The following is an 11,175-nucleotide window of genomic DNA, read 5'->3' as shown; positions in this document are numbered from 1 at the left end:
AGAGTCAGCAGAAAAACCATTATGTCTTGAGCAGCGTCAACACATCTTGCCAAGTCATTGAAAACAGTTGATTCAATTAATAGTCAACGGAACTTGAACTACTCAATAGTCATTTTTATAAAGGGTTGTCGAATAATTTATCTTTGGCTGTTGTTGTTTTCGAAAGTGTTTGCAGTATACAATTCATGGCTGGTTTAAAAATAGTTGCCTTACTATTCAAAAGCTAAACTTGTATTCGGTTAATATTCGTATTTGGTTTTGGTGTCATTGTTATTCGATTCGTATTTGTCTTGTTTCTAAAGTTCATTCTTTGCCCACCTTTGCAGACTTCCGTGCTCCGGAAAGTGGGTGTAATAGTGAGCGGGAGTGTATACCCAACCATATTTTCTGACAACCATTTATTGACGGTTTTCTTCTAGCATGACAGCGAGAAAAAAAAATTACACATTGAGAACGGTTGATAGTGAGTGTTCACTGTGCCATTCTATTTCGTGCAGAGTTTCAAGCCACTGGGAAACTGACTGGCCACCAGGACGCCATAGGGAGGCCATTCTGGCCGAAGATGCTGCAACGACAATCTCGTTGCGATCGGTGCTGACGTCGTCCTGTGCTACGCGAGTGCGTCAGAGGAGTGTCTTAATTTGCTGCTGTTAGCCAGACCCGACTTCGATAGCGCAAAAGAACATGACAGGGTGTGGCAGCTTGGGCTAGTTGGTATGGCATGACGATAGTTATAGCGCGAGAACAAAACGACGACATAGTGTCCTTCTTGTCTCTGTGTCGTCGTTTTGTTCTCGCGCTATAACTATCGTCATGACAGGGTGCTTTGATTTCTCTTGAAAAATGCCATGCCACAAAGGTATGTGTTGGTTTCGCATACAGTACTTTGCCGCTGCTAAAGTGACATGACGGTGACTAATTAAGAGAAAGTGTTAATTATTCTTTTATCATTAACTTGAGGGGATTCATTGATAGGAGAAGATCGTAGGACGTCACGATTTTCGACATACCCATTTCTTCTAGAAAAGGCCCAAATGGCTGGTAATTGGAGATATTCTTCGCGGCCCCGCGGTGATGAAACAGATTGCGCCGTACGCGAAAGAAAGGTGGCCGCTCTGTTGTGACAACCGGGAGCTTTTTGTCAAGTGAGAAAATGAAGGCTGAACAATCTGATTCCTAAATTATAATTATGCGCAAAACACTAGCCTCTCTCAAAGAAGAAACGTGGTTGCTCACGAATTTCACATTGACGTAGAGGTTTCCTAGCGCCAGCTTGTAAAAAACAGATAAGCCCAAACAGAAGTAGGGCTTCCCACAACAAGGTACTTCTGCATTCACTCAGGCCGGTCATAGCTCGTTCTCGATATTGGGGCGTTGAATCGGTTATGAGTATCCTGGTTTCTTGCATATCTAACGTTGAATTTCAATGACGGAATCGGAGCAAGTTTTCCTGCTCATTTCGGAGAGCAAGAGCGTTCCAATGGCAGAGTGAGGGCGGCAGTCAAGTGTTCCAATGAGAGAATCGGATGGAATTCGGAGCGGGAGTGACTCTGGGGAGCAGAGAAAGTTACTCCGCCGAAAGTGGCGGAGCGGACCGGACCTCGGCGTAATGTACACATTCGCCCTTTTGGGGGGTGCCGCCACTGTCGCGTGTTTTGGCAGGAACGGTGGACGACTTGGCTGACTGGGCAAATCATGCGGAATCACTTTTCTCCGCTCGATAGCGACAGCTCCGAGTCGGAAAGCTCCAGTTCCAGCACGAGTGGTTCATCGCATAGGGACAGCGATGCTGAAAATACCGCGTACGAGCGGTAATTCGACAGCGCAATTATATCGGAACGGAATAACTACGTTCAAAGTATTCTGTGCAACTCAAGGGCTTCCGCTCATCGTGCTTGCTCCGGCAGCGCGGATTCGGAGGCGTTGCTCTAAGCCAGGGTCGAGTGCTCGCTTCCAGTCCATCGGCTGCTCTGACTCTGCCATTGGAATTCAACATAAAGAATGGGGGTGCCGTATAGAGTGCAACGCCCTCGAACTTTCTCATATATTTAACTGCCGTAATCTTCGTAGCGATACATTTATTTACAATCTTTTCGTTGATTAATCAATTATGTGTCACTCCATCAGCGGCAAACTATTTGCGAGTCGACGTAGTGTCTGTCTCTAAATAAGACAGGTGCCTCAGTGGCATAGCTTCTTGAACTTACTTAAGAAATTTGCAACGCGTATAAATAGATGGTCGTATACATCGAAGACGCAGGGGAGCTTATTTTAATGGCGGCTTGGTTACGCAGCATGGCCTGTAGGAGCTCACCGTACGAAGCCAGTGGTGTCGCCTATAGTTATTGGCATTCGTTCTGGGAGATATGTCTCTCTTTTCGTGGGCGAGGGTTTCTCACTGCCACCGATCATCGGCTTTTCAGCGAGCCCTTGCAATCCAGTGAATGCAGACACTCCTCCGACTGCACGATTGAGTGCGCCTGTACATAGAACATTCACGTGCCACCGTTGCTCACATGTACACATAACATCGCGTGCGTGTGCACACGCTCCTCCATCAAGAGACGTCACACGTCTCGTACAAACTCACGGTGCCCCGAAGAAGCATCGACCAGGCAGTTCATCTAGATGCTGCAACGATTCCACATAGAAAAGTGCCAGTTGTTGACCGTTCCTCTCAGATTTATTCAAGCGTACTAGTTTGGAAACTCCGCTCTGGACGAGGACAGATTATTCGGAGGCTAACCAAGTGACGAAGCGCCGTCTGACGGCGATGGCATGAAACACGTCGCATCGCCATGATCGCTGCGGTCGTCGCAGAGAGTGGAGAGAAGAGTTGGAGCCACACCTCGCTTCTTCAATACGGCATTGCTAACGGCCTGGCGCAGCACCAGAAAAACCACGCCCACGTGACAGTATACGAGCAGCAGGCCTGCTCGACTTCGGATAATGGCGCGTCGAAATTTTCACACACGGAGACCGTGGAGAGTTTCTCAACTCGTATGACTGAACAACTCTGAATTCCTCAACGTTCATTCCTTGCTTTATTTACAAGGGCGTGTTACCCGACGTGCTCACATTTCGCATCGTCATCATCCTCTTCATCATCATCATCGTCCGGGCGCAGTGAAATGTTACCGCAGCGCATAAGTAGCTCCGACTGAACGAGGAGCTCGTGTGCTACGCTGTCATTAGAGAAAGTGCTCAACAGTTCCGAATAAAAGAAAGCACATTCTTAGCAAGTTCTGTTGGTGTCCTCGTTCAAAGGCGATTCATTTCACTGCTATTAAAAGCACGTATGCGTGCAGGTGGTTCTTTTAAGAAAGCGCGATTTTATTTCCCACTGTGATATCTGGATGGATTGGCATGCTCGTCGTGCAACGCATGTCAGTCTGCTGTCTGCCAACAACCGCGCGGCTGTAATTTTCCAGGCCGTTATTCTCCATACAGGTGAATATTCGCAGCAACCGTGAGAAGTACAGTTGAACCTCGATATACCGAACACTGATGCACTGTATCATCGGCTATAGTGAATATTTCAGAGACATTAAAGTTTTCTTCATGACGAAGCTACAAATGCATGAACCACGCTACGTTGCCTGTAACGAAGAGGAAATCTTTGGTTCATGAAAATCTCGACCTTTAAAGGGACTCTAAAGAGCAAAACAATTTTTTGCGTATTAATAAAGTACAATTCCACAATCCCGAAAATACCACTCTTACCGTGAGACGTCTAGTAAGCGAGAAAACGCGTGAAAAGAACATGCGGGTGGAGACGCCATGCACCTTTACATTCTCGCACCAAACACCGTGACGTCATAGATTTTGAAGGTGTCTATACTGGGTCCTACGTAGCTTCTAATCGACGAAAATGAAGTACATTGTCGTCTGTGGGTGACATAGACGTAACATACGACGCTTCAGGAAACTTCATCTAGCCAATGTTGCGAAAGTACGAAAAAATAGTTTTTTTTTTAATTTAGTGACGTCACGCACGGAAATTTCGGCGCGAAATTTAAACTTTTGTCTTCATGATTTTTTCGGCTAATAATCAACTTATTACAGGGAAACTTATGGCATTAAAGTTCCCAGATTGCAGGTTATATCTAAACCAAGTTATTGCTTCTCTTTAGTGTACCTTTAAAAAGCAGAATAAAAAACAAGTTAAATATATAGGAACAATTTTTTTTAATCATTCGATGAAATTTCGAAAGTGTTGGTCATCAAGCAAACAAGTGAATTTGATTGGTTTCACCACCGTATGAACCGAAGTTTGAAATTTCACAAGAAGACAGGTGAAGATTGCCCCATCTATAGTCAATTGAAAGCCTAGAATAATGCGTTTTGTTTTTGTTTTTGCACTGTTGCACAAGAGTGGTAGCCAGTTCGTCAGAGCCGATATTTATGTCTACTGCTGGAACAAATATTGGATATGACGAACTAATGTATAGTCTTGATGCTACTTTGTTCTTGCGAGGTTCGACTGCATGGGTAATTTCCTGCATTTTCCCTCCTTGGTTGCCTTTAATTAAAATAGTGTTTTTATGCAAATAATCGGTGCTCTACTTGTGAACCATTCTCACGGCTCTTATTAAGTTCAAACAAACTTCGACCGTCAGTCTTCCTCGAGACTGTGCTGCTGCTATCGACTGAACTCCGTTTACCGTTCGAAGTTGATGGCGTACGTGGTGTTCATTGCTGTGTACCTATATTTCCTTGTACGGTCCCGCCTTTTATAAAGCAGATAAAACAGCTTGCTGCGCTTCCTGCGGCGAAGCAAGCTGTCAAGTTCGGGAGTGGGAAAAATAAAGATGTTCCCACATTGCCTCACTTTTCCTCGCGCCGCTTTTCACAAAACATGTACGCAGTTTTCCTGCTTCACGCACCCAATATTTCATAACATTTTTTCGTCGTTTACCTGCAGCAAGTGTGTACTGTTGAGAAATGCATCTGCTTTTGGGGCACTTCCGTAAGATGTTGCAGTGGTCATAGAAAAGTATCGCTGAACCAACAAAGAGTGCATCGGGATAGTTTCTAGCATAGCAGCCATATCTTTAGCAAAGGACTCGCTATTCTCGTGGTAATTAATTTTTGCGTTTATAAGTACTTATATGGCCAAAGATGAAGTGGAGAATAGATCGACGTCGAAGTCAGTCTTACATGCAGCGCCATAAAGACGAGAAATAGCCCGAGAACAGACGCATCGAAACCGAATTAACGGGCGGCCGTAAAAGATTATATAGAGTCTGCGAATAGTGAGTTCATGCCTAATCAAAAATTAATCAAACACCTTTTAAATACAGTTCTCCAAGTGAATGTAAATTGATGTCTTGCTATTGATAACTATAGCATTCAACATCAATTATAGATAAGCAAACGTTGCAGCACTGTTAAGAAAGCGCGAAGCAGGTAATGCCCAGAGCGACGTATAGCAGGTGCGCCGTATGGCTTTGCGTGAAATTTTGATGATCGTACCTTATATCGTGTAACTGGCGCGAATTTACTTCTATGCGACGTTTCCTGAATCTGCAAAACTTCTCACACTGCCTTATGTTGGCTGCCGGAAAACAATGTTTGCAGAGTACACTCTAATGTTGAAATAACTTGAGCGCCAGGTAATATATGTGACCACTCCTGGCAAACCGCCGCCTATAAGCCCTCCACCCAAAGTCTTGGAATAGTGGAATGGCACACAAGAATGTCATTCCACTAGTTTAGCTCAATGTATATAGTATAGTTGCGTGTTACCAGGTTTAAGTCAGTTCTGTTTATTTTTCCTGAAATGCCCTGTTTATAAAGATGTTACCTTGGGGTGGGGTAATCATGCAATAAATAATTCATAGTAAAAACTAATGGAACTTTTGAAAACGAAAAAAAAAACATGGATACACTGTGCATTGAACGAAAGCACACGTTATATAAGGAATATATACAATAAAGGTTAATTAATTTCGCAATAATAGAAGAAGCAACGCATTGTGAAAATTGAACGTTAGAACTGCAGGAAATCTTGCGCTAAAGTAAGAAGATATATTATCGAAGTACGTAAAATACATTGCCCATAAAATATATACATATACAAAAAAGGTCTGGAAGTCCCAAGACTGAGTGAGACCTCCCATAAAATCGTACATCAAAGAACAACACTTCGATGAGCTATGGCGGATAATAAATTTTTTTTTTTTTGACGTCCTGTGGAAGCCACCTCTCTTAACCCTCCCCAGTTTTTATTGAGGGAGGACCGTGGGTTGCTCCCACATTGGGAGAAGGGAAGGCCGAGCCTCCCCGCCGTGTATGATGTGCCTTCTGGGCTGCCTGCAGAGTTGATGGACCGCGCAGGTCTCCCCTTTCGTGTCCCGAGTCCCGAATGGTGGCAGGTATACGGAGCTTTTAACCACGTGCCCTGAAAGTACCTTTCTTTACAGCACTGCAGCATGGGTGAGGAGGTCTCGCAAGACATTTTTTTTTATTATTCACTGATCAACGGTAACGACTATAGTGACATGGAAAAAGTAGTAGACATAGAAAAAGTATATTATGCATACATCAAGCTAAGCAAAAAAACATACAAAAGCATTGGCTATGAATCATGAAAAGTGTTTACGTATTTAAGAAGAGCGAACGAATGCTGTCTTTTAATATTTCGAAAGATTCGTTTCTTTTTTTCACCTCAAGATTAACAATTTTAAAATGACTAACACGAAAATTTTGCATGAACCTTCCCAGTGAGTATTGCACTTGAGTAATAGGAAGTTATTTTGCGGAACGATACACGAGGAAACTGATTAGTGTGCAGTAAAGAAATTGGCAGCTTTTCATTCGCATAAATAAGAATGCCAACGAAATCGCCAGGCTGGTGTTATTTTTAGAGCTTTATTTTGAAGATTCTGGCTGATATACGATCTGTGGGATACGTGTTTCCTCATGATAAGATCCAATCGCTGTGTAGGAACAGTGACAACAAAATTTTCAAGTAAAAAGAAAGGCGAGCTTTCAGTGAGATTCTAAAGACGTGCTCTGCCTTCCGCGTAAACAATAGGTCACGTGAATTAAAATTTAGATGTCCATCTGAAGCGACCGAAAAATACCCGAATTCTCGCTACTAAAAGTATCGAGAATTCGGGTATCGCTCACGTCTATGAAATGATTATTAGGAATTACACTGTTCGGGGACGAAAACACCATAAAAATAGGTAATTGAGCATTTATATTGAGTTCGTTCTTATAGAAACAGCCAGCGTTATAATAAATATTGGTATCGTCCGCATAAATCATACAGTGCAAACGTACCAGGACTTGCGGAAGGTCATTAATGTAAATTGATTTGTCCTGCGCAGTCAGCCTGATTATGATGACCTTGATCAGCCGTTGTTCGGGTTATACACCTTTGTCAAGAAAGTCGAAAACGTACTTCGCCAGACACTTGACAGCCGCCCTGTGTTTGGGTATTTGTTTTGGGTGATATCGGGGCAACTAACTGAGGAAGCTTCTAAGCCCGTTGTCGACTGTGCTGCTCATTTTCTAGGGGTAATCAATTTTCGTGTCGTCACGAAGACGCACGTATATATATATATATATATATATATATATATATATATATATATATATATATATATATATATATATATATATATATATATATATATATATATATATATATATATATATATATATATATATATATATATATATATATGCAAGATAGAAAAGCAGCGGAACGTTGTATCACATATATTACCTGGCGCTCAAGCTCTTTGGCAGCAGCGGTGGCAGAACCGGCAGATCTACTGATTTTCGTCTGTTTGCGCAGATTTTTTTCGTCGACCACTGCCTTCCTGTCGGTGGCCTGTGTGGAAACCATCTCCCTGCTATCAAGTTTCATCGCATCGTGTGCCATTTTCACGCCGCGATTTCTTCGGATCAACTGATATCTCCAACTGAAGCTACCGACGATCTTACCGCTGGGGGCCACCACCATCACCGAGCTTCACTATAAAAGTCACCGACCCTGAGGACAGCGGCTCTTTGGCAGCAGCGGTGGCAGAACCGGCAGATCTACTGATTTTCGTCTGTTTGCGCAGATTTTTTTCGTCGACCACTGCCTTCCTGTCGGTGGCCTGTGTGGAAACCATCTCCCTGCTATCAAGTTTCATCGCATCGTGTGCCATTTTCACGCCGCGATTTCTTCGGATCAACTGATATCTCCAACTGAAGCTACCGACGATCTTACCGCTGGGGGCCACCACCATCACCGAGCTTCACTATAAAAGTCACCGACCCTGAGGACAGCGGCTCTTTGGCAGCAGCGGTGGCAGAACCGGCAGATCTACTGATTTTCGTCTGTTTGCGCAGATTTTTTTCGTCGACCACTGCCTTCCTGTCGGTGGCCTGTGTGGAAACCATCTCCCTGCTATCAAGTTTCATCGCATCGTGTGCCATTTTCACGCCGCGATTTCTTCGGATCAACTGATATCTCCAACTGAAGCTACCGACGATCTTACCGCTGGGGGCCACCACCATCACCGAGCTTCACTATAAAAGTCACCGACCCTGAGGACAGCGGCTCTTTGGCAGCAGCGGTGGCAGAACCGGCAGATCTACTGATTTTCGTCTGTTTGCGCAGATTTTTTTCGTCGACCACTGCCTTCCTGTCGGTGGCCTGTGTGGAAACCATCTCCCTGCTATCAAGTTTCATCGCATCGTGTGCCATTTTCACGCCGCGATTTCTTCGGATCAACTGATATCTCCAACTGAAGCTACCGACGATCTTACCGCTGGGGGCCACCACCATCACCGAGCTTCACTATAAAAGTCACCGACCCTGAGGACAGCGGCTCTTTGGCAGCAGCGGTGGCAGAACCGGCAGATCTACTGATTTTCGTCTGTTTGCGCAGGTTAGTTCACGCCCGGTTTAAATTTGCTTTGTTGTTCTTAGCGAGTTTTCTGTGCTGCCGCTGCTGCCAAGTGAATTGTATTTGTTCTGTGTGCTACATTTCCTGGTACTATGTCGACACTAAATGCATGCCCTACATGTAACGATGCCATTAAATCCGATGAATTGTCGGTGGCATGTGGCGAGTGTAGCCACTGTTTTCACATTGGAACATGTGCAGGCATATCAGAAAAACAGTATAAAAAGAAGTCCGAATCGGCTAGGCAAAAGTGGGTTTGCTCTACGTGCAAAGATAGTGGAAAAAGTGTCGAGATCACTGAAGGGAGGCCGGAAGCTGAAGTTGACATCAGATCTATTCTCAGTGGCATAAGTCAGAAGTTAGACGAGTTGTTGCCGCTCAGGGAAACAGTGCCAAACATCGAGCGGTCGATACAGCTCATGTCGGACAAGTACGATGAGATGTTGACAAGGCTTGCCGCACAAGAAAAAGATACGAAAGAAATACGGAAAAGACTTGAACGCCTTGAACAGGACACCTGCGCTAGTGATGATGCTTCAAAAAAACTTGAGGCCGATTTAAATGAGCTCGAGTGGAGAAGCCGCAAGTTTAACTTGGAAATACATGGTGTAAGCGTCTCTGAAGGTGAAAATTTGCTTGCAAAGGTAAATTCTGTTGCCAGCATGATTGACGTTTGTGCACTGGACGCAGCAGACGTCGCTGCCATTCACCGCCTCCCATGCAAATTTGGCAAAACACCAGGTATAATCGTTCGGTATGTCAGACAATCTGTTAGAGACGAATGGCTGCATAACCGGTCAAAACTGAGAGAAAAGAAATCAAGCCTGTTCATCCAAGAGAACTTGACCAGCCAAAGTCGGCAACTGCTTCGAGAGGCTAAGGAATGGGCGAGGGAAAATCGGTACAAATACGCCTGGCACAAGAACGGGAAAATCCTGCTGCGCAAATCTGACGGCGATTCCGTGTTAGTAGTGCGTCACAGGACCGACTTTCCCGTCTAAGCCTGCTAGTTGCTGACTGTATCTAGATTATTTCATTCCTCAAAATGGCTAGTCAAAGTCCCTTTCTTCCACACGAGCTAGACGCTTTTGTGACAAGTCATCACGCACATTCCTTGAAGTGCCTTCATCTAAACGTTCGTTCACTCTATAACAAGGAAGAAGATATAAATGACTTCATCAATGGTTTTCATTTTCTGTTTGATGCAGTAATGCTTAGTGAAACTTGGTGCAGGGATGATCGTGATTTGTTCAAATTTCCGTCTTATCAATCGTATTGTGTAAACAGAACTAATCGCCGAGGCGGTGGCGTTATGCTGTTGCTAAGAGAGCACGTAAACTGCGAGCTGCTTTCCAACTTTTGTATCTGTTGTGATGATTTTGAAATAACAGCTCGTGTGAATGACTGTATGTTTTCCGTTTGCTATAGACCACCAAGTGGAAATCTTTCTAGTTTCTTTTGTTTCTATGAACAGCTGTTATCATTTGTTTCAGAAACTGGCGATTATTTGGTGTCTGCTGGTGATTTTAATATCGACCTGTTGACCATTTCTGCACCACAAAAGGCCATGTTAACCATGCTGACTTCTAACGGATGCGAAAATTTAATCTATGTACCGACAAGGGTAACTACTGAAAGCGAAACACTGTTAGATTTATTTATTACTAATATCGATTCTACAAAAGCCAACAGTGGTGTAATAACGTGGGACCTTAGTGACCACCTCCCAATATTTGCTCTACTAAGAAAGCAAAATTTCACGATAAATGAAAAGCATCAGTACATTTCTTTTCAAAATATTACACAAACAGGTTTGGATAATTTTAGAGCTGAATTGCTACTTAGCGATATTCCGCAAATTCTGAAAATAGACGACGTTGACATTGCATACAGTAAACTTATTGATGAAATTTCTCGTGTGTATAAGCGTCACTTCCCACAAAAAAAGTTTAAATTGGGTAAAAAAATAAGAAAACCATGGATAACCCCTGAATTGTTACAAAAAATTAAGTGTAAAAATGCGCTTTATCACAAGTTCATTAAAAGTAAGGAACCAAGCATATTGAAAGAATACAAGTCGCTTAGAAACAAACTAAACAAAGAACTAAGGTCACACAGGAAATGCTATTTTCAAGCTGAGTTTGATAGCTGCTCGAAAAAACCCGATATGTTATGGAAAAAGCTTAATACTGTCTTAAATCGCCGTAAATCGTCTCCACGTGTAGAAAAGCTATTTCTTGGTGGCCACGAAATATGGGGCGAT

At 43.5% G+C, this 11,175-nt stretch overlaps 1 protein-coding gene and 1 long non-coding RNA gene across 3 annotated transcripts in view; both read left to right on the top strand.

Annotated features, from left to right (window-relative positions):
- Positions 1-3,242, top strand: part of LOC119172582 (neural cell adhesion molecule 2-like) — a 239,290-nt gene extending 236,048 nt beyond the window's left edge. For both annotated transcript variants that reach the window (XM_075892528.1, XM_075892529.1), the window contains one exon: positions 498-3,242. In XM_075892528.1, coding sequence (XP_075748643.1) covers positions 498-521 — 24 coding nt within the window. In that variant the 3' untranslated portion in view covers positions 522-3,242. The remainder of the gene's footprint in view (positions 1-497) is intronic.
- Positions 3,243-7,774: 4,532 nt separating this feature from the next.
- The window catches only part of LOC142814224 (uncharacterized), a 32,378-nt gene continuing 28,977 nt past the window's right edge, over positions 7,775-11,175 (top strand). The window contains exon 1 of the long non-coding RNA XR_012894868.1: positions 7,775-8,894. This is a non-coding gene — a long non-coding RNA (uncharacterized LOC142814224). The remainder of the gene's footprint in view (positions 8,895-11,175) is intronic.

This window comes from Rhipicephalus microplus, chromosome 4 (genome assembly GCF_043290135.1).
Source record: "Rhipicephalus microplus isolate Deutch F79 chromosome 4, USDA_Rmic, whole genome shotgun sequence".
Lineage (NCBI taxonomy): Eukaryota > Metazoa > Arthropoda > Arachnida > Ixodida > Ixodidae > Rhipicephalus > Rhipicephalus microplus.
This window is presented reverse-complemented; position numbering and strand designations above follow the sequence as displayed.